Source organism: Alexandromys fortis, unplaced genomic scaffold, assembly GCF_014885135.2.
Source record: "Alexandromys fortis isolate MF-2015 unplaced genomic scaffold, M_Fortis_MF-2015_v1.1 scaffold_85, whole genome shotgun sequence".
In the NCBI taxonomy this organism is placed as follows: domain Eukaryota; kingdom Metazoa; phylum Chordata; class Mammalia; order Rodentia; family Cricetidae; genus Alexandromys; species Alexandromys fortis.
Window position 1 is genome coordinate 2,475,390 of NW_026067975.1, and position 23,710 is coordinate 2,499,099.

At 43.8% G+C, this 23,710-nt stretch overlaps 2 protein-coding genes across 14 annotated transcripts in view; both read right to left on the reverse strand.

Moving 5' to 3' along the window:
* The window catches only part of Tfdp2 (transcription factor Dp-2), a 118,278-nt gene extending 115,061 nt beyond the window's left edge, over window positions 1–3,217 (reverse strand). For 8 of the 13 annotated variants that reach the window (XM_050157332.1, XM_050157323.1, XM_050157325.1 and 5 more), the window contains exon 1: window positions 2,922–3,067. The gene's annotated coding sequence lies outside the window, so the exon portion shown is untranslated. Of the gene's footprint in view, window positions 1–2,921 lie in introns of all 13 variants that reach the window. The other 5 variants (XM_050157326.1, XM_050157320.1, XM_050157322.1 and 2 more) reach the window with 3 other exon arrangements.
* Window positions 3,218–12,950: 9,733 nt separating this feature from the next.
* Window positions 12,951–23,710, reverse strand: part of Gk5 (glycerol kinase 5) — a 72,636-nt gene continuing 61,876 nt past the window's right edge. The window contains exons 14-16 of the mRNA XM_050157344.1: window positions 22,484–22,543; window positions 21,496–21,629; window positions 12,951–18,883 (exon numbers count right to left, since the gene is read on the reverse strand). Coding sequence (XP_050013301.1) covers window positions 18,735–18,883; window positions 21,496–21,629; window positions 22,484–22,543 — 343 coding nt within the window. The 3' untranslated portion in view covers window positions 12,951–18,734. The remainder of the gene's footprint in view (window positions 18,884–21,495; window positions 21,630–22,483; window positions 22,544–23,710) is intronic.

Below are 23,710 nucleotides of genomic sequence, written 5' to 3' on the forward strand. Positions count from 1 at the left end.
AGGGAGGGAGGGAGGGAAGGAGGGAGGGAGGGAGGGAGGAAGGTTTGCCTAAAGAAGAAAAGAACTGCCAGGTGTGCTGACACGATCATGTAATCAAAGCATTCAGCAGGCTGAGGCAAGAAGATTCCTGTAAATTTAAGGCCAGCCTGAACTACCTAGTAGATAAATGACCAGCCTGAGCCACACAACAAAACTAGCAGACTAGAAGAGAGAAGAAATAAGAGGACAATTAATTGTATGTAACTTGAAATGTCTGAAATGAGAACATACTGTGAAAATACAATTACCAGTTCAATAAAAGAAATAACCAATAAAAATTGGGTTAGGTGTGGTGGTACAAGCCAAGCCTGTAATCCTAGCAACCGGGGGTGGTGGGGTGGGGCTAATGCATGAGGATTACTGCAAACATGGGCTAAAGTCAGTTTAAAACCAGCCTGAAATGCATAGCAAGAACCTGTCTCAAAAACACACAAAAAAGTTATTCAAGTAACTTTGTCTCTGAAACTATGAAGCTGTGAATGACCTCTCAAAATTGTACAAATACAAATTATTTTGCAAACCACTTCGAAGGGTTCATTAGCTTTTATTTAAATAATTTATGGATCTTTAGAGTCCTGTATCACAGGTTAAAATGAAAAGGAGTAAAGTATATTTAAATTCTCTCTCTCTCTCTCTCTCTCTCTCTCTCTCTCTCTCTCTCTCTCTCTCTCTCTCTCTCTCTCTCTCTCTCTCTCTCGGAGAGCACAGATGTGGAAAAGTTAGAGGATAACTTCCAGGAGTTATCCTGGAACTCCATGCACCCTGTGGGTCCCAGAGAAGGAGCTACGGTCAGCAGTCTTGGTGTCAAGCACCTTTACCCACTGAACTATCTTGCCAGCTCCAATTTACATTTAATCGGCTTTAAAATCCTTACAAACTCCCAGCCTGATTTCTTCTGAGATCCATTATGACACATACTGCAACGAGTCTAAAAGATGGTGAAAAGAATGTACATCCTAGCGGGGCAGTGGTGGCGCACATCTTTAATCCCAGGACTCAGGAGGCAGAGGCAGGTGGGTCTCTGTGAGTTGGAGGCCAGCATGGTCTATAAGAGCTAGCTACTTCCAGGACAGCTAGGACTGTTACACTGGGAAACCCTGTCTCAAAACACAAAACAAAACAAAAACAAAAGAAAAAAAAAGAATGCACATCCTATTTAAAGGTGGGGTTTTATTAATCTTATTTTCCTAGTGCTGGGCATCCAAATAGGGTGTGGGTAATTACCGTGCCACCGAGCTATGGCCCAGCCCTCAAACTGTACTGGAAGCTCACAGCTCAGTTAAGAATTTTGGCTGCATGGGTAAAACTTGCATATGCCAAGGACTGCACATTCACAAGGGTGGAGAGGAGGGAATTATAGCCACAAAATATTAATAGGAATAATTAAAACTCAACTTCCTTTCTTAAGTAAAGGGCATGTAATTAAGGTAACTGGGACGTTTAATAATCTCGGACCTTTCTTAACCAATGTAAGCGCTGCATTCCTGAAACTGCAACCGCGTGCCAGCACCGTGCTACAGACACCGTGTCTGCCATAACACTAAGCTAGTTCCAGGCACAAGATGTTCTAAAAGTAAGCCCTCCAGAGCCAGTACACAAGCGTGACAGAACCTGGGGTCTGGCCGCTGAAGTTATCTCCTGCTGCGATGTGAGAATAGACACACCAATTCTAGCAATGAGACAGTGGTGTAAAGCTTTACCTAAATCGCTGACGTTAACCGGTGAAACGGAAAGAGCAAAATGCAAAACAGATTATGCAGACACTTTATATTCAACTTTGAATCCTGCCACACTGAAAAAAAGACAAGTTAAACCGTATTTCCTGGTTAAGATGATTTCAAACCATTAAGGGAACAAAACATAAGTGACCCAGAAAAAAAAATTATAAGTCAAATGAAAGGCAGCAGCGGAGTCTGTAGAGGAAGGTAGGTACGTGGGCTAGGGAGTCGGAGCCCCTTGAGATGGAATGAAGAAAGACACAGAAGCATTCAAAGACTCGAAGGCACGTTCAGCAACTACCAGAGAAAAAAGCACGACCCTGCTAACTGTTTCTGGCTCTGGCATTTTTGTTGCTGAAGCGTTGGAAATCGAACCCAGGGCTTTAGGAACGTTCAGCAAACACCGTCCCACCGAGCTACAAGCAGGCTACACAAGGCCGGTGACTTATTTCAAATGCAAAGGGGAAACAACATGGGGTCCAGAGTCCCGCCCGGCATCGAGGTGGTTGCGCGTTTCGTAGAGGGAAGCTTTGTTCCAAGTGCATCCCCGAGATCAGACCCTTTCCCGATCGCGCCACCCTCCCCCTCCTCGCAGAGGCAGATCTGGTCCACAGATGAATACACCGAGCCCACACAAAGCACGGGAACACGGACGAGTGTCCATGCACGTCACCGTGCCATCTCTCGGCGGGAGCCCACGGACACTTTCCCACTGCCCTGTGCACAGCAACCATGAGTCCTGCCGAATTCCTCCGAGACATCGGATCGAGAATGAAACCTCCATTTAAAAGTAAAAGTTACTTAGGGGAGCCTGGGGGGTCTCCCGGTACGTAGAGCTTTGGAACTCTGTGAAGCGCCCGGCAGAAACCAGAGGCTTGTGAACCACGAAGCCGGGAGGAAAAGTTAGAAGACCTGAGTGAAAATCCAGGCAGCCCTTGCCCTTCCTGATCCTGGAGGAGGGCGAGCCTGCAGGCTTCCGAGCCTCATCAGACACTGGGGGGAGGAGGGGAGGGTTGCTTAGCCCGGCTGCCCAGAAGCCCTGGGGACAAGCAGCGAGCCCCGCGACAAGAAGTCCCGCGACGAGACAGGGAGGGCCGACAGGCAGGAACCGCGCCCGGTCCAAAGGCCCCGGCGTGCAGGCCCGCGCCCTTTCCCGGACCTTACCGGCCGCTCGGTGCAGAGGGGCGGGTGGCGCGTACAGCCCTCGGCCCACGTCCGGGACGCGGCTTCGGGAGCTGGCGCTCCTCAAGCAGAGCCAGGTCGCGTGAGAGCGAGCGAGCTTCCACCAGCGCAGCCGCGGCCTTCGCGACGCTCCCGCGCGCGTCTGCAGCCTGCGGTGGCAGGAAGGGTCAAAGCGCGCCCCGCGTGCCAGGCAGCGACGGCCGCACAGCCCAGCGCGCCCGACGCCGTCCGCCCTCAGCGACACGGCCGCGGCGCCGCTTCCCCCGCGCTCGCTTTGGCGGCGGAGCAGCACGGTGCGCGCCGATTGGTCGTCCGGGGTCCTGACGCGCGGCGACGCTCTCCGCGGATTGGCCGGGCCGCGGTGCGTGTAGGGAGTAAACAAAACCCGCCCCCGGGCTCGCCGCCGAGGGGAGGTGCCGAGGTGGGTGGCGGGCTCCCCGGAGCTCGCACCGGCCCTTTGACCTCCGCGGCCGCGCTCCCCACTAGGGGCCGCCCTGCAGCCCTGCCCGCCGCCGGTCCCTTGCCACCTCCGGGGGCGGCCGCGCGGCCAGAGGCCTGAATGGCTAAGCTCGCCCTTCCCCCGTCGGCCCCGCACCTCACCTCCGCCCACCATCTGGCTTCTCTCTGCTCTAGAGCCGTGGTTCTTTTCCATCCCACCTCTCTTGGGAAGACCGGAACTAAGGTCCTTACATCTCCTCACGGACCTTCGACGGGCCACTACTCCAGAAGTAGCTGAGAGGCTGAGGGACAATAGTGACCCCGAGGCCACGCGTGGACCCCAGAGGAGGGGGTTCTACTTCAATTCCTGGAGAAGTGCGGATACAAATTCGACCTGATCACAACAACCACGTCGAAGTCGAAGAGAAAGTGGAGGCACACACTCCCAAGTACCTGATCATTTATTAAATACTCAGTTTGATGTGGTGGCTCACGTCTTTAATCCCCGGACTCAGACAAAGGCAGACACAGACAAAGCTATGCGAGTTTGAGACCAACCTAGACAACCTATTGAATTCAGACCCAGGCAGGGCTTCACAGTGAGACATTGTCTCAAAAAAGGAAAAAAAAAAAGTGTGGGGGGGTGCCGTTTCAGGTGCATATGTAAAATCCTGTGTGAGCCATTGTTACTGCGGAAGTTGGAGGTAAAATAGGAGATTCTGACTTTCAAATAACAAAACTTAAGCAGTGTGATAAGGGAAATCAACTCTGAGAGGGTACCGCTAAGTAAATATCAGCCCAGAGTGGTGGCATATGCTTCTGGGAGGCAGAGTCAGGGGTTTAAAACCAACCTGGTCTATAGGAGAGCCTTTCTCAAAAATATAGAGATACAATAGTGCATGCCTTTAATCCCAGCACTCAGGAGACAGAGGCAGGCAGATCTCTGTGAGTTTGAGGCCATCCTAGTCTACAAAGCCAGTTCCAGGACAGGCCCCAAAGCTACAGAGAAACCCTGTCTCGAAAAAATGATGATAGATAGATAGATGATAGATAGATAGATAGATAGATAGATAGATAGATAGATAGATAGATAGATAGTAGAGATAGGTAGATAGAGTAGGATAAATGTATAAAGAGGTGAGGGGGACAAGAGAACAAACACCTTTGGCTCTTTCTTTGGAAGAATTGGAGACAATTTCATTGGTAAAATCCTCAGAATTCCAAAATTTCCACACATAGTAGTCCTGTGTGATTCTAAAATCCAAAAACTTCAATTGAATGATTGCCTTTTCCACTGACAAGTGAATTCAGATTAATTTGATTTCCACAAGAAATTTTGTTAGGGTATCGTGTTCAGCTTATTTAGTAAATACCATGCCAGGTAGGAGTGGCCTAACCTTTAAGTCTAACATTAGGGAGGCAGAAGCAGGAAGATCTCTGAGTTTGAGGCCAGACTCATCTACAGAGTGAGTTCCTGAATAGCCAGGGCTACACAGAGAAACCCTGTCTCAAACAAACAAAATAAAAACAACTAAATTACCAATCTTGGCATTAAAGATAACAAAAGTCAGCATGGCAGAAAAAAAAATCTTTACCTCGATCCAGTAGAGAATTATGAAGTGCCTCAACATGTATAGCCACAGGGAAGCAGAGACATGAACTGTGGGGGCTAATGTGGAGAAAGGGGTACCCAGGACCTCACTCCAGGTCAAGGAACCGCCACATGTCCAATGGAATGCGTAAGTGTGGAGATCAGAGTACTTGCCGAAATGGGTTCTTTTCTTCTGTGGGTCTCAGGGATTAAAATCAGGTTGTCAGGTTTGGCAGCAAATACCTATAACCCCTGATCCATCTTGCCATATTCCCTTAAACTCTTTCTACGGTGAAAGCTTGAAAGACAAAACATAAATTGAGCCAGTCACGTGGTACATGCCTTCAGTCTCAGCACTCGGGAGGAAGAGGCATGTAGATCTGAGTTCCAGTCCAGCCTGGTCTACACATTTGAGTTCTAGCAAGCCTGGGCTGCATAAAATGATCATGTCTCAAAAAGCCAAAAGAAAAACAAAATTCAGTGGAACTACATGAAGCTACTGTGTGGTTTGGTGTCCTCTTGTGAGCATTCGCACGAGACACGCAATACGAACAGTAAATGCTTACTAAGTATGCCATCTGTTCTTCAGCGTTGCTTCTGAAACAGATAACTTAAAAGTCCACATTCCACAGTACTTTCCAAAGCCACAAGAGCTAAAATCCGCAGGAGAAGCCTTCAAATTTTCCATACACTAGTTTGATGTAGCTGTGAATTTCCATGACCTAATGGGGGTATGCTGTAAAGACAGTAAACGCTAGTTTCACAGCAGGCCAAGAACTCAGAACGAGGAAGAACAGCTTGGTTTTGAAGCCAAATACTGAAAGTTCTCCGGTACTGAATAAATTGAGTTGCTACAGGGATGAAAATTCATGTAAATCAATTTTTCATTCCCACTCATAGTTTCAATTTAGCAATGTGCACAAGCAGCTTTCTGTCTACCTTCTCATCTCTCCATTAAGAGATCCTATTTCCTTTGAAAAAGAAATGAAGTCTTCATCATCTCCAGTGCCAGAGATTGGATGTCTGAGCTGGGACGGCACATCTATCGATTCAGCTCTTACTAGGCGCTTACTGTGTGCCAAACACTGAGCACAGATCAGAAGCACAAACATAAATGTCTCAGGAGCTGTTAAGTGGTATCTCGTGATCTTAGAAAACCCCTCGGCTCACCCAGTTCACTTTATGCCTTATCAGCTAAACTTTCCTTACTCCAAAGAGGAGTCTCTTGGCCGCCCATTTCCAGCTCTTTCTCCTCATACAATTTTGTCTGCCTTGCTAACATTTAATAGAGATGTAATGATCAATTTGGATCTGTAGCCTGCTGAGCTGTGAGCGCCTTCGGAGTCAGAGCGACTCATTTTCAGTGCCGTTATTGACAAACATACAGCAGCTAGCCAGTAAGTACATTTGGAAGGGGAAGCAAAGTATAAGGAACACGGAATGATTTGCACACCTAGGTGTTCAGAAGATTGAGACGGCAGAGTTGCGAGCTCAAGACCAACCTAGGGTACATAGTGAGTTCAAAAGCAACCCGAGAAACTCTGTCCTAAACTAAATTTTAAAAGGACAAAGACTGGGCACGTAGCTCACTGGGAGAGCATTTGCCTATTGCCTATCGCCTACAAGGCCCTGAGTGAACTGAAGTTACCATAGCGAACAAAAAGATACCCAGATAAAGTCACCCTTAGTCAGGCACGGTGATTCTGGCCTAGACTGGCAGCACTTTGGGGAGGTGGAAGCAGGAAGTTCAGGGAATTCAAATTCAGACTCTACCCCGTGGTGAGTCCAAGGCCAGCAGGAATGAAGAAGCCCTACAAGAAACAGGTCTCAAAAAACCGCACAAACACAGAGCTGGTGATTTGGCTCCGTGAATATCTCAGTCGGGGTTTCTATTGTTGTGCTGAAACACCATGAACAAAAAGCAAGTTGTGGGGGGGTTATTTGGGTGACAGCCCATCATCAAGGAAGTCAGGACAGGAACTCAAACGGCAGGAACCGGAGGCAGGAGCTGCTGCAGAAGCCACAGTGGAGTGCTGTTTCCTGGCGGCTCCTCAGGGCTTGCTCAGCCTGCTTTCTTCCTTTTTAAAAAAAAAATATAATTTATTTTTATTCTACATGCATTAGTGTTTTGCCTGAATGTATGTCTGTGTGAGGGGTCCCCTAGAACTGCAGTTATAGACAGTTCTAAGGTGCCATGTGGGTACTGAGAAGTGAACCCAGGTCCTCTGGAAGAGCAGTCAGTGCTCTTAATCACTGAGCCATCTCTCCAGCTCCTCAGGCTGCTTTCTTATAGAATCCAGGACCGCCATAATGGCATCACCCACAACGAGCTGGATCCTCCCCCACTGATCGCTAATTTAAAAAATGCCCTACAGCTGGCTCTTACGGAGGCATTTTCTCAGCTCAGATTCCCTCCTTTCAGATGACTCTACCTTGTGTCAAGTTGACAGAAAACTAGCCATCATCCCGATGGGCTGATAAGGAGTTAAATCCCCAGGGCTCACAATGGAAGGAAAGAAGCAACAACTCCTAAAAGCTGTCCACACACAGGTCCGCACTCACTCACGCACACAGTAGTCAGCCTTCCTTGTAAATACGTGTGCCACAGAACCACGGACGGGAAGGGAGCTATGAAAACTGCAGCCTTGTGAAAGTCTGGGCCTCTCCAGCTTTACTGTCCTAGGAATCACCCGGGGAATTCTCATTAAACTTTATATTACAAGGGATGACCTAGATTCCACATTTCCTACAAACTCCCAAAGGGAAGCTGCTACTGCTTTACCAGCAAACACAATGTGAGCCCGGACACCCCTTTTGACCCCTTTTTAATCACACAGAAAAATCTGCTGTCAGAACAGTTACAAATATCTTTTTTTTTAAAAAAAAAAAAAAAAAGCATCCTCTTCTATATCCAATCCATTCATTGACTGAAGAAAGGAAAAGCACTTAAGGGAAACGTCAAGTCAACCTGGGTGCCATCTGGGAGCTATACTCCTTGTACGTACAGATAAACCACCCACCGTAGCAGTACAGGGTGGAACGGGGGCCTTGAATTTGAAATACAGCCTCGTTCATTGGAGTAGTAGAAGAATTTCAGTGACTCTACATGAAAACAACTTCCTAATTTCACCTCTAATCTTATTTACCTGCTTAGAAAAGATCTCACTCTTGTAGCCCAGGCTGGCCTGGGACTCTGCATCCTCCTGCTTCTTCTCGGCTACATAGAGAATTCAAGTCTAGCCTGGGCTTAGAGGAGCCTCTATCTCAAAAAGCAAATAAATTTTTAAAAAATGTATAAATTCTTACTGATAAACTTTTTGAATTTTTACTTTTTTTCCCTATTTTGATGCTCTGAATTTCCTTGTAGATGTCTCTTGCATCTGTAGAAATGTCTTTGGAGTTTTATGTATTATACAAGGGTGGGAGTCAAAATATTTAACAATTGGGATTGGAGAGATGGCTCAGCAGTTAAGAGCGCTGACTGAGGACTCAGGTTCAATTCCCAGCACTCACATGGCAGCTCACATCTGTCTGTAACTGCAGTTTCAGGGCTTCCGACACCCTCACACAGATGTACATGCAGGGAAACACCGATAGAAATTAATAAATAAATGAATAACAGCTAACAGTACAGAGACCTGTTTGTCTGCCACGAACATTTTGACAAAATATGTTAATATATTTATAAAATTTTTATTTATTTAGTATGTAGAATATGCATGCGTGTGCACACATGAGCACACGTTCATCTACATGTGTCTGTCGAGGCTGGAGGTTAATACTGGGTGTATTTATCTTATTTCTTAAGACAAGGTCTCTCACTGAACCTGGGGCTCGCCACTTGGCTGCGCTGCCTGGTTGCTGAGCCAGCACAACACTGGGAAGCCCCTGTCTGGGCCCACTTCCTCACACACAGTTGTATGCAGCCCCACCCCCTTCTAAAGCATGGATCCTGGAGCTAGAACTCAGGGTGGTCTCATGCTGACCTCGCAAGCACCTTACCATACTGAGTCATCTCCTCAGTCCCCCATAAAAGCAACTTTTTTTTTTCTTTTGAGACAAAGCCCCTATGTAGCCATGGCTGCCCTGAACGCCCTAACCAAAGCCAGGCTTCTTCTACTCCCAGATGTGCCAGCTTCTGCATCCCAAGCGCTGGGATTAGAGGTGTGTGTCAACGGGGCCCACCTAGACATGGATTATTACATGCTGGTGGTTTATTCGGGGAGATTGCTACAAAGAACAGGAGTGCGAACAGGTAGGAAATTTCAGTCCAAGGATGGAACCGAGGTAGTCACTGCTGAAGGCTGCTTCACCACCGTGCCCAGGCTGTACGTAACGTATGTATTTAAACATGAAAGTGCAGAGTCGATAATGAAGGTCTTGACTGGAGGCGGTTCTACATAAGGCATGCCTTAGTTTCACTTCCTTTTGCTGATAAAACACTTGAGAAAGGGGCTAGAGAGATGGCTCAGGAGGTAAGAGCCCGGGCTGCTCTTCCAGAGGACCTGGGTTCAGTTCCAAGTATCCACATGGCAGCTCACAACTGCCTGTAACTCCAGTTCCAGAGGATCTGACACCTTCCCACCAATGCACAAAAAATAAACTTAAATAAACTAAGAAGGAAAAAAAAAAACTTGACAAAACTAACGTAGGGAGAAAGGGTTTATTTGGTTCGCAATTCCAGGTTACAGAGCATCATCTTGGGAAAACCAAGGTGGCAGGCCCACAGAGCAGCTAAGGAAATTACATCCAGAGTCGGCAGTGGAGTGGCTGTAGAGATGGCTCAGGGTGGAAGAATGCTTTCTGTCCTCGCAGATCCTAGCACGTAGACTGCGCTGCTCATGACTGTCTCTAACTCCAGTTCCAGGGGATCTGATCCCCTCTTCTGGCCTCTAAGAGCACCTTGTACATGTCTGGCATACCATAAATAAAAATAAATCTTTAAAAGGATACAATAGAGAGAAATGAGTTCATTCATTCATGTTATCATTCAGTGTGCTCTTCCCTTTAATCCAGCTCAGGGCCCAGTCCATGAAATGATGGCAGCCAGCCACACTGAGGATGAGTCTTCCCACCTCCACTAATCCAGCAAGGAAGATTCCTCACTAGATGCTAGGGGGGGGGGGGGGGAGCCCAGCTCCACAAAAAGTCTCCTTTTACCTCCATAGCGCCCTCGTTCTTCCTCATCATCAGACTATTACTTTAAAAACACAGTAACAAAACCTCTTCCTTTCCTCAAAGACCTGAGTATTTACCATCATCGAATGTCCCACCACAGTGGTGGTTCTTAACCCCTTGGGGGTCGAATGACCCTTTCACAGGGGTCACCTGAGACCATCAGAAAACAGATATTTACCTTGTGGTTCATAACAGTAGCAAAATTACAGTTATGAAGCAGCAACGAAAGTAATTTTATGGTTGAGGTCAGCACAACATGAGGAACTGTGTTAAGGATGGCTGAGAACAATTGCACCACCATGGGCTCAGAGAAGGCAGAGATGCTACTCTGGCTAGGGAGCCTGACTAGATAATGAAGAGGCCTAACTTAACATGAGTGCAGCCATGGCAGGCTACAGACTAAGCTACAGACTAAGAGGATGGGACCAGGCTTCCCATCCTCCCAACCAGGAAGAAACACAGACTGTACCCTGCGGGGGATCAATCAGAATTGAGATAAACAAGTACTAGATGCTGCAGAACATTAAGGATAGCTTACCTAACTTGTACATAGGTTGCCAATTTCCTTGCGGCACCACCAGTACCAATTCCTGTTTGACAAGACTTCTGTTACCCAACTCCTGCCCAATCAGGAGTTCAACCCCCATCTGAATCTGCAATTCCCCTCCCCTCCACTCTTTATTCCTAAAAATCCCTGCACAGCTGAGCTCAGTGCTCTTGCTGATTTAACCACTGTGAAAGGAAATTCCAAAGTCAAGCTTGCAATAAAGGCTCTTTGCTTTTGCATACAAATTCGGACTCCTGGTGGTCTCTGGGGGGCTGGGAGAGGCATGGCTCATAAGGGCATAACAGATAACCTGGCTGAATCTTCCACCACCGTTTGTCTCTAATTAATGTATGTAAACTAAAGCAACAAATGAAACACACCCAAGTAAAGTGACTTTAATACACTAGCATTTACAGGACAGCTATTCACTCATTGTATCATGGTAGTTTCCTAAATAATGTAAATTATAGTTTTCAGAAAGGATTATAAAATCTGCAGGGAGCTGGGCTGTGGTGGCACACACCTTTAATCTCAGCACTCGGAGGGGAGAGGCAGGCGGATCTCTGTGAGTTCGAGGCCAGCCTGGTCTACAAGAGCTAGTTCCAGGACAAGGCTCCAAAGCTACAAAGCAACCTTGTCTCGAAAAAAACCTAATAAAATATTATTATCATTATTATTCTCTGCAGGGCTAATTCTACTATATTAATATATCAAATTGCCTTTCTTTCAGTTATTTATATAATCTTTCTAAATATTTTAAAAGATGATATAGCTTTACAACAAATTATTCCCCAATTACAAAGAAGAAATCATCTTGTTAGGTAATTTCCTCTGTGTAAGAATTTAACTAGAGCTGGGCGGTGCTGGTGCACGCCTTTAATCCCAGCACTTGGGAGGCAGAGGCAGACGGATCTCTGTGAGTTCGAGACCAGCCTGGTCTACAAGAGCTAGTTCCAGGACAGGCTCCAAAACCACAGAGAAACCCTGTCTCAAAAAAGCAAAAAAAAAAAAGAAAAAAAAATTTAACTAGAGAATAAGAGTCTAAAAGAGAACCTAGAGAGACCCAGTGGGTGGAGCAGGGTTACAATACCCGCCCTTGGGAGATTAGGGAATACGTACTGCTATGAGTTTGAGCCAGTCCGAGCTACACAGTAAGATCTTAAAAACAATTAAAATTAAATAAAGAATATAAAGTCATGCATGGTAGATCATGCCTGTAAGCCTAGCACTTGAGGAGACAGAAATGCGTCATCAATGCTAACCTGGGCTGCATAATGAATCTGAGGCTAGCCTGGACTTCAGAGTGAGACCCAGTCTCAAAAAAAGCAAACAAAATGGATTCCAGAGAGGCAAACCCTTTTTTCCTTTAACCATACATGCGAATTTTAATTTGAGTGACACCTGTCATTAACAGGCTTATTTATTTCTCTGGCTTCTCTCCTTCCCTTTCATTCTTTTATGCAGTGGTGGGGGTCGAACCCAGGTCTCATCCCTGCAAGGCAAGTGCTCTACCGTGAGCTATACCCGAGTTACTCTGTGACTTGCTAGGTAGCAGAGGCTGGCTTTGAGCTCCTGACCTTTTGGATCACCTCCCAAATGTTGGGATTCTCCATGTGTGAGACCACACCTAGTTTAAGGAGTACTGGAGAGCGCCCCGAGCTTCACGAACCCCCAGGAAAGCTGACTCCTAACAGGCACAACCTGAGCCCCTTCTGGAATTTTTCTCAGTGTGCAGAAACCAGAGTAGGAAACAGTATTCAATAAAAGTTCAAGTAACATAAAAAATAAACCAGTAAATTAAAATAGATAAAAAAAATATTATGGAGAGAGACCGTTCAGTTGGTGAAGAGTTCAAGCCCAGCCTGATCTACAGATTGAGTTCTAGGAAAGTCTTCACCGGTCCTACACAGAGAAACCTTGTCTCAGAAAACAGCAACAATGAAACCAAACCAAACCAAACCAAAAAGTATGTCTTAAACAGAAGCCCATATGCAAATGAAGGGTGTTTCTATGGCTGTGTTCATCTTCAATTTTATTAAAGATCTTTAAGATGGTTTATGACAGTCTCAATAAGTATTTAATAAAACTGACATCCATAACAATAACAGAGAAATAAAATCATAATACTGATATATGAGAATTCAAATCTATACTTATTCATCTTTTTAAATCAATTTTCCACAAAAATCATCCTGAACTTTTACATAAATCATACAGTTTTGTACAGAGTTAGAATCATGATGAATGCAATATACAAGATATATATAGTGTCCAGACACACTATGGGACATCTTAAGTTGCCTTTGAAACCTTGGTTTCTTTCACAGTGTGAGCCCCGTACTACAGGCACAGAGGTAACAGCCCTTTTGCTAGGCACATCATAAGGCAATGTTCAAGATGCTATAACATTTTGCCTTAAATGACTTGAAAAATCTTACTCAATGACTTCTGAAGTCTGATTTCATTGTAAAAAAATTATGGCTCATTTAACAAACAATCCAATTGGCAATCGGACAAAGATATGAACAAAGATTTAAAAGATGATGCCGAGCAGATGGCAAAAGGCACATGAAATCATATTCAACATCACCAAATGCTGGTGAGAAAATATGGAGAAACCGAATCACTCACACACTGATCGTAGGTAAGGATCAAACCCAGGGCCCTGCGCACAAGGGCTCTACCACACTAAACTACCTCCAACCTAAGAACCATTTAAGCTGGAGTTCCTATGTCATTTTTTCTTATTCAATCTCAATGGCTATCTAGATGTGGAGAAAAGAATGAGGAGGGCAGGAAGGCTTTGAGAAATGAATAACAGAAGTTCGGAATTATTCGATTCTGGAGGCTCCTTCAGGCTTTTAGTTCCCTACCAGGAGAATCATACAGGGTCACAGTGTGTCTGAGACTTCCTACTTTTACTTAAAAAGCACAATCTAAACTTCCTAAAGGAATTAAGAATTATTCAAGTGGCCAGGCAATGGTGACGCAGAGGCAGGCGGATCTCTGTGAGTTTGAGGCCCGCCTGGTCTACAGGGGGAGTTCCAGGACAGCCAGGGTTGTTATAGTAACAGAGAAACTCTGTCTCAAAAAAACAAACAAACAAAAACAAAACAAAACAAAAAAAATTTTGTTCAAGTGGATTCAAGTCTTCTTTAGACTACTTCTTGGTGACTCTAGACTCAAAGTTGAAGGACTGAGGCACAGCAATTACATCTCCTCAAAGAATTGTAAAAGTCACTGCGTGGGTAGTGTTACAAGCCATTATTCCCCACACTCTGGAGGCAGAGGCAGGTGTATCTCTGTGAGTTCAATACCAGTATGGTCTACATTGTTCCAGGATGAGTAGAGCTAGACAGAGAAACCCTGTCTTGAAAAAAACAAAGAACTGTAAAAGTCTTGTCAGCCTCTTGGGTTGTTCTATTTTACATTAAAAACCAGTTCCCAGAGCCAGGAACAGTGGGTCTGGGGAACCTTTAATCACAGCATGTGGGAAGCAGAGGCAGAGGCAGGCAGATCTCTTATGAGTCTGAGGTCAGCTTGGTTTAGAGTGAGTTCCAGAGCAGTCAGAGCTATAAAGGGAGATCCTATTTCAAAAAATAACCAAATTAAAAAAAAAAAAAAAACAGTCCCCAATTAGATGTTAATTAGATGTTTTGCTTAAGGGCTACTTCTGTGGTTCCTTCCTCTAGTAACAGAGTGTTGGGTGCTCTTAAAATACAATGTTACTTATCTGAAGTCAAATATATAAAACCTGTGAATGAAAGTTTCAACTAGACCTTAAAAAGTTAAAAGTAGCTGGGCATGTTCAGCATGCACCAGGTTCCACAGTCCATTCCCAGACCAGCAACCAAAAAGCTGTTATACCCATATGTATCTATGGATGTATATCTCTAGAAAAATATATTTGAAAATACATAGACGTGATTTTTTTACAATAAACATCATGACTCTAGTTGTAAATATCTTCCTTTTCAACAAGTATAAGATATTATCAATAAATGTAACATCAAATATAAATGTGAAGTAAAAATTCACCCATAAACAATGAAGGCACAATGTTAAGTTGGAGGGGGCTGGGGCAGAATGGAGAACATGGCTTCCGCTTCTGGAAGCATCAAATCTAGGGAAGGTTTGGGACAATCTTTTCCTTATTCAGAGAAGAAAGTGAAGCAAAGCCAGATGTGGTGACTCATGCCTGTAATCCCAGCACCCATGAGTTCAGGCTATTCTGGGCCACAGAGTAAGATCGATTCTGTCTTGGGAAAATTGGGATGAGGCCAGATCAAGTCACAGATGATCTACAGAATGCATCAGTCATACCTTGAGGTCACATGTCCACTAATTGTGACCACACAGGAGCAGGACTGAGGTGCATAAGTACTAGCTGGGTGGAGCTCAGTAGGGGAAGAGTTGACCATCAGGCTCAGGGCCCAGGCTTGATCCAACCACAGAGGTGAGGGGCTGAGGAACACAGACAATCAACACAACTTTTTCTTCATTGCCCAGCAAAATAGAAACTGCATTTTAGGATACTCCCTACTTTTCCATTGCTGTTAAAAATTCATTTCCTAAGGGAAAACAAGGCAAAGAACATTGGCAATGCAACTATAGTCACCAAATCTTCATTTTTCTCCTAATAGTCAGTGGTTCTTAAATGGCAATATTTTTGCCTCCCAGGGTGGCCAATTTGGGCAAATATTTTGGGCAGGGATACTGCCAAGCATATGTGTCTACTACAGAATCCCAGAGCAAACACAGATGCAGTTCAAAATGTCAGTGTTGCAAGATGTGGTGGTGCACACCTTTAACCCAGAACTCAGGAGGCAGAGGCAGGCAGAGTTCTGAGTCTGGGGGACAGCCTGATCTACATGGTGAGTTCCAGGATAGCCAGGGCTATGTGGTAAGACCCAGTCATGAAAACAAAACAGAGATCAATGCTGACATTGAGAAACCATGTCACAGATGGATATAAGAGATTTAAGATCAGTAAGTCAGAGTACAGAGCAGTTAGTAACACTTTAAGATAGACTGCACAGGAACACTGTCCTTATTGATTTTGCTAGAGACAAATGCCTGGTAGGTCTACAAGGTGAAAAGAAAATATGCTAAGAAGTATTAGCATATTAAAATTATTTTCAAAAGGCAGATGAAGAAAATATGTTCTTCAATTGTGTTTGATTAACAACTGTCTCTACAGGCACAAACAACATAGTATTTTGATTTTGCAATTTTACTAAATCTTGTTTTTTTTTTTTTTTTTTTTTTTTCCGAAACAGGGTTTCTCTGTAGCTTTGGAGCCTGTCCTGGAACTAGCTCTTGTAGACCAGGCTAGCCTTGAACTCACAGAAATCCTCCTGTCTCTGCCTCCCAAGTGCTGGGATTAAAGGCATGAGCCACCACTGCCCGACAGACTTTATTTACTTAAATCTTACAAGAATCACTAAGCTCTATCAATAAAATATAGCCAGAAAGCCGAAGAGCAAAAGATTAACTTCTAGATCCACAAAAGAAAAAGCAAAAGTGACTGATCTTTCAAGAGCAGCTCTATTTGGATGAGATATTAGCTGTTTTTCACGTTATCTAAAGGGTATTTTTCCTTCATGCTGTACTTGTATGTTAAGAAGAGCATGTGGAAGACATGGAAAACAAACCTTTAGTAATTAACAGCACAGTTTAGTCTATCCTAACACAAAGGACAGAACGGCTTCCTATGAAATCATACCTTTCGGCAGAATCTATAACAACACTGAGATAAATCTGCTTTCACATGATTGATGGGAAATCCTGTAATTGGTCACGAAGCTATGTAAAAATGTTGTAGGAAAGAATAAGACATCTACATACGATCTGATATGTTATAGTAAACAAAAATACCTCTAACAAGAAAACGTTTCCGAATCTTTTTTACAATTTTTGCTACTGTCACAGAGAATGCATGCACAGCACCATGCCCACGTGGAGGGCGGAAGAAGACTGGAGTAAGTGTTCTCCTTCTACCTTTACGTGGGTTTCTTCATGGGATGGAACTCAGGTCGGCAAGCCTGGATAACAAGTGCCTTTACCTGCTGAGCCATCCTGCAGGCTCTCTCATAAGAGAGTTAATTATGTTAACCTCATAATGAGTTAATGGAGTTAAGGATGCTACGTGTTTGCTACAATGTTTCTGTTAAAAAACTTTTTTAACAATTGAAGACACTGGGAGCCCAGGGAAACAATTTCCACAAAGCGCAATGTAACTAACTATTCAATGTAACTAAGTATTCATTCAGTGTAACTGACTCCCAAATGGACATAGCAGCTACAGCATTCCCTCTACCAGCGGCTCCTCCAGTGACACAATTATCTATGAGATACGACTATCACGGTAGCACATTTACGTGATATTGACCAAGGTGGGAACAAGTTCATTCACTCTTGAAAATCCAGATCCCCAACGGAGAGAGAGGCAGTGATGTAGAAGAGGCTGGAGCACCCTCAACTGCTCAGGACAATTTTATACCCAGCCTGAGGCGTCTCCCACTTTCCAGCACCAAAGCTTCATCAGGTGAGACCGGCTCAGTGGTACCTTAGCCTTACGGCAATATCATCGATCACACACGATGTCCATCAACGTACAGGCCAGCCTTCACTATCTCTCAGAGGTGAGCAGGACAAACACCAAAACACACACCAACAAAATAACCCAAGAAAGCAATTTTTAAGTTACCAATGAACTAGGGCACTTAAAGTAAACTCTGACGCCAGGCATGGCACATTCCTACAGTCCTAACACCTACGCTAACACCTACTCGGACTGCGTCAAGAGGAACTGGAGTTTTAGGCCAGCCTGAGCTACATAATAAGACTCAGTTGCAAAACAAAGCAAAACAAAAACTAATAATAATAATTTAAACTCTGTCAAGTAGGCACTTTTTAAAAAAGGGACATTTACGCAGGCATTTCAACAAATAGAGAAATATAAAGAACTAGAAAGATTTACATTAACTACTTGCATTTTATAAAAATAGAATGTTACACAGAACCCTAGAGACAGGAGGCTCAAGACTTAGAAACCAGCATGAGGTGGACAGCAGGTCTTTCCTCAAACAAACAAAATAAAACAAAAGGTCTGCTTTTGTTTATCAAATCAGGGCCTCACTAGTCACCCAGATGCCTCCACTCCCGGCACTGGCATGATAGGCTTCAAGTTCCCGCTCCACCGCCTTCAGCCTCTGAAGTCCTGGAATCACAACCATCTCCCACCATGCCCAGCCTCAACATCCTTTTCAGGCCACTAACTAACATCCGGTCCTCACGTGTGATGAGTGCTCAGCCCAGGATGATAGGGTATGCTTATAATCCCAGAAATTGCGAGGCTGAGGCAGGAGGATCTAAGTCCCAAGCTAGCCTGGCCTACACAGTGATACCATACCTCAGTAACAACAGCAAAAGTCGTGCAAGGGAAAATTAAGGGAGTATCTTCCCGCACAAGAAGTAAAGTGCTGACTCGCGGGCTCACCTCAGAGAGGCACAAAAAGAGCTCAGAGTTGGATATGACACTTAAAAATTATGACACAAAAAACATTCTGCTGTCTCAATTATTCCTCCTTTTTAGCTGTATGGATTTCAAATAGCCCACTTGATTTTAAATTTAAGAAAAATTTTTCATAATATTTTTTTAAAATGCGATGGTGCTTGACCCAGAACGATTAGTTGTCTGAGGGCGAATGACTATGACCTGTGCACCATTGACCCTGTGTACAAAAAGGAGGACTCAAATATCAAAGTGCAGCTGGAGGTGGAAAAAGTCCTTTGGAAGTTGCTAGAAGAGAGAAGACACAATTTTGAGGTATTGCTGATTTAAAATTTCACTAAGACTTGGATTTAAAAAGCAAGACAATTTCCTTAGTGAGTTTTTAAAAAGACCAACACTTTTTTCCCCGCTCGTGAGGCTCGCTTGAAATCATCTCCTCTCGGCCACCATCATGTCGGGATTCCCTGAGCTTCTCCCGTCCATGTCTTGCCAGGCTGCTGGTGGGGATCTGTTGGCTCCTCAGTGCTACGCCTTGTTATACCAATTCATGGAGCGCTTCACAGCTTTCACCCAGTTTTCCATGTTCATTTCATATTCCTGCCACTTCTTCTGGGGCTTGAACACCATTTCACTTTGCCTTAGCTTCTGTAGCTCTTCTTTGTCAGCCCAAAATCCTACAGACGAAAAAAAAATTCTCAGAATTTAAGGCAAATAATGAGTTCATGAAGTATATTCACCAGCTTATGTGAACTGTGAACAAGGAGAAAAGTTAGAATGTTAAAACGCAGTCCAGGGGCTGGAGAGATGGCTCAGAGGTTAAGAGCACCGGTTGCTCTTCCAGAGATCCTGAGTTCAAGTCCCAGCAACCACATGGTTAACCATCTATAATGAGATCTGGTCCCCTCTTCTGGTCTGCATGTATAAATTCAGGCAGAACACTGTATACATAACAAAACAATCTTTAAAAAAATATTTTACTTTTTAAAAACTCTTTCTTTTTGAATGGCATTAAGTTATTTTTTGTTTGTATTAGGATTGAACAGAGAGCTGCACACATAACAGGCAAGTATTCTCAAACTGACAAACACACACACTATATATGTGTGTGTGTGCATGTGTGTACACACACACATTTTCAGACAGGCACATGTTGCTGAGGCTGGCCTGAAATGTTTAATCCTCCTGCCTCTACCTCCTGAGTGCTGGAATCACAGGCAAGCATTTGTCACCAGCCCAATACACAATTCTTTTTTTCTAAGATTTCCTTGTATTTATGAAGTTAGTTATTTGTACTACACTCAAGGATATTAATTCATAAAGGGTTTTAAATGACTACTAATAGGTTTCATTTGTTTATCAGTTGCATATTAGTAAATAAATCTAGTAATGAGAATAAATGTTTTGTGTGTTCGGTAACTCATTTCTTTAATACCAGCTCTTGAAAGGTTGAGACAAGGGGATTTGGAATTTGAAGGCAGCCTAGGTTACATGGCAAGGTTGTCTATAGAGTAAATAAGTAACATATATATTTAAAAATTTTTATTTCTAGAACTTTTAACTTATATTTAAGGTAGACATGTATATGTGCCATTTTATTAAATATGTGTAGAACAGACCCAGTTTCTAGTAAATTTAGAAAACATAATCCGGGCGGTGGTGGTGCATGCCTTTAATCCCAGCACTTGGGAGACAGAGGCAAACTCTGGGAGTTTGAAGTCAGCCTGGTCTACAAGGCACCAAAACTACAGAGAAACCCTGTCTCGAAAATACCAAAAAAGAAAGAAAGAAAGAAAGAAAGAAAGAAAGAAAGAAAGAAAGAAAGAAAGAAAGGAAACATAGAGGCTATATATACTCTTCACACACTCCTAAGAGAGAAGCGAAAGTTTGGAATTAAATATAGATTTAATGAAGTAGATAAAGCTCAAGCCACCAGAGTTTATTAACCAGAGTCTTTGTGTGTATATCTGTGTATTTATGTGTAATTGTGTCTTTATCTGTGTGTAATTATGTGTCTTTGTGTTTGTGTATCTGTGTATTTATATGTGTATGTCTTTGTGTATTTATGTGTATCTGTGTGTGTGTGTGTGCTTGCACACATGTGTACCACTGTTTCCTGGGGTCTCACTGTGGAGCCTGGAAGCCACCCCTCTTTCCCTCCACAGCAGTGCTTTCCTTTCCTCTCCTCTACCTCCCCCTCTCCCCTCAACCTGCTCTGTTAGAAGCTAGGCCACAGCTGCCTCCCCTGGCGCTCCTACCCAGGTGGCTTCACACCATCAACCTTTGCTGGGTTTATCACAGATCTGACCACCAGTTGCATCTGTCTCATCCCACCAGAGACCAGGGACTGTGGCTTCAGCTTCTCAATTCCCAGCAGTGATTATCTTACAGAAGGCACTCAAGAAAAGCTGTGAGTAAAGGGATGGCTGATTTCTAACACAAAGACAGGCCTAGTGGGGAAAACCTTCAGACTCTACACTGTAGTGCATCTGATCTCTTCTTCTTCTTCTTCTTCTTCTTCTTCTTCTTCTTCTTCTTCTTCTTCTTCTTCTTCTTCTTCTTCTTCTTCTTCTTCTTCTTCTTCTTCTNTCTCTCTCTCTCTCTCTCTCTCTCTCTCTCTCTCTCTCTCTCTCTCTCTCTCTGTTTTTTGTTTTTCAACACAGAGTTTCTCTATAGCTTTGTAGCCTGTCCTGGAACTAGCTTTGTAGACCAGGCTGGCCTCTCTGCCTGCTTCTGCCTCCCAAGTGCTGGGATTAAAGGCAAGCGCCACCACCGTCTGGCCTGATCTCTTTTCAAGAATGCCACAACTTCTGGGCCTCAAAATTTACCCCAGGCATTGCCTAGTACCTCTTCCCTGCTTCCGCCGAGGATCCTGTTGGGTTGGGTTAGCTAGAATTTCCTCGCACCCTGCTCTCTGGTTCCACATCCTTGTTCTTCCTTGTAGTGTCCACCACAAGGGGTAACTATGGTGGTTCCTTACCTCAAGAGACTCCCTGAGCAATACCTGTCTTATGTCTCTTTTCTTTAACATTGTACACTGAGAAAGTCCATCACAAGGCCATCCTTTGCTGGAGACCAAAGCAGCTGACCACAGCCCTGACTTCACAGTTCTTCTAAGGAGTAAAGTTAGGGCAGTCGGGGCGACACGCCCACAGAAGATCAGAGGACAGCTGGCAGGCCGGAAGTCTGACAGACACAAGCTCGCTGGAAGTTTATGACAGGAGATGAGCCGCACTAGTGCAGAAACAGCTTACTATCAAGTGCTCATTTTGATAAAGTCCTCACGTACCAACAGCCAGGCCAGCCAGGGTGGCCGCGCCCAAGCAGGACATGTCGAAGTGGGCGGGTCTGTCTATCCTCGCGTTAAACAAGTCTGAAGTCATCTGCATGACGAATGCGTTGTTACAGACGCCTCCATCCGCCCTGTGGGAAGCAAGAACCTCGGGGTGAGTTACTGTGAAAAACGTTAACTATTTTTATGTGGTTACTGGTGTTTTTGTTTTTGAAGTTAACTTTTGGGGAGGGGAGAATGCTGGCTTTACAGGTACTAAGGAAGCAGGTACCACTGAGCCGCATCCCAAACCTATGCTTTTATTTTTTAGTGGGAGAAGTTTTATTTATTTGTTTTTGGTTTTTCAAGACAAGGTTTCTCTATGCAGCCCTGGCTGCCCTGGAACTCACTCTGTAGATCAGGCTGGCTTCGAACTCACTGAGATCGACCTGCCTCTGCCTCCCGACAGCTGGGATTAAAGGTGTGCGCCACCACTGTCCGGTAAATACTGTTCCTTATTCAGGTCTTGGGTCTAATTTTTTTGGCACTAGTTCAAAATTATGACAAGTAAAATAAACTAAGCCAACAGAAGAATTCACTGGGATATTAAAGAGGATAAAACAATTTGATGCTTCCACATCAAAAGGATAGCTACAACACAATAATGAATGTTAATCATTTCTATATAATATACATGATTGACAGTCAGTATCCCTAAAATTTCAAAGTGTTATAGTCTCAATAATCCAAAACTAGCATTTTTCTCTCCAAATTGCTATGACCAACAATTTGATTGTTAAAGAACCAGGCATAAGCTTTAGAAGTCAACAAAAAAAATGAAAATAAATAATAGCTACTGCTTTTTAAAAAAAAAAAAAATTCTAGTTTGCTTGTTTTGTGTTGCTAGGGCTCAAACCCAGGGGAATGCTTAATCACCTAGCAACTCATCAGGTTGGTTTTGTCGCTCCTAACTGGCCCCAGGCCTGTGTAAACAAAGCTTACATACCGGATATTCGTGACCGGGATCTGGATTTCCCTCTGCAGCATATCATATAACTGTTTGTTCCTAGTCAAAGACAAGGTAACTACTGAGAGCATATTCCTGTCAAAATTCATATTTCACTCTGATGTTTCAAACAAATAAGAACTATGGCTTCATTTACTTGACTTGATAAAAGATGCAAAAGAAACTACTAAAATCCTGGCAACCAGACACAGACAAACCTATGCTCGACGACGCAAGCTTAGGGCCTCATGTGCTCCATCTTCTTGTGCAACAGTATAATTTTAATTTTACAACTAGGTTTAGTTTATTGCCAATCTATAAAGAAGCATTTCAAGCAATTATCTATTTAGTCGATAGTCTTTACTATGATATACCCAAACAACATGTAAAAGTGCCAAATATATCATTTTGTATTGATAAAAGGTTACTTTAAATGAAAGAAATACCTCTCTCTCTCTCTCTCTCTCTCTCTCTCTCTCTCTCTCTCTCTCCAATACAGAGTTTCTCTGTATAACAGCTCTAGCTGTCCTGGAACATGCTGTGATCTACCTGCCTCTGCCTCCTGAGTGCTGGGATTAAAGGCATGTGCCACCTCTGCCCAACCTCAATTATTCCTTGAAGATTTATTTTCTTTAAGTGTACAGGAATCAATGCCCTCATATACATGCCCAGATATTTATCTCCTATGCAACTCTAAGGCATTTCAAGTTGACAACCGGTATTAACTTGTCCAATAATCAAAAGACCAGGGGAAAACATAGGTAAAGAATAATTCCTATTATTTAGTCTTTGGGTATAACAAATTGCTGTTGGTTTGAATTCTCCCTTGTAAGAATAATAGAGATAAAATTCAGACCCTCATATACACAAAGTATAAGCTCTATTACTGAGTTATATTTGCAGCCTGGGCTATCTTTAAAAAACATTCCATTTTTAGGTGGTCCTGGTACTATTAAATACAGCCACAAGAACAAATAATATCATATATACCATACACTGAATTGAGGGGCTGGAGAGATGGTTCAGCAGTTAAGAGTACTAACTGTTCTTGCAGAGAACCTGGTTCAGCTCTCAGCACCCACATGGCAACTCACATCTGTCTGTAACTCCAATTCCAGGAGATCCAGCACATCTTCTGGCCTCTGGGGACTTCTGCATGAATGCAGCACGTATCATACATATATTCAAGCACTCACATACACACACAAAATAAAGAAACACGTATTT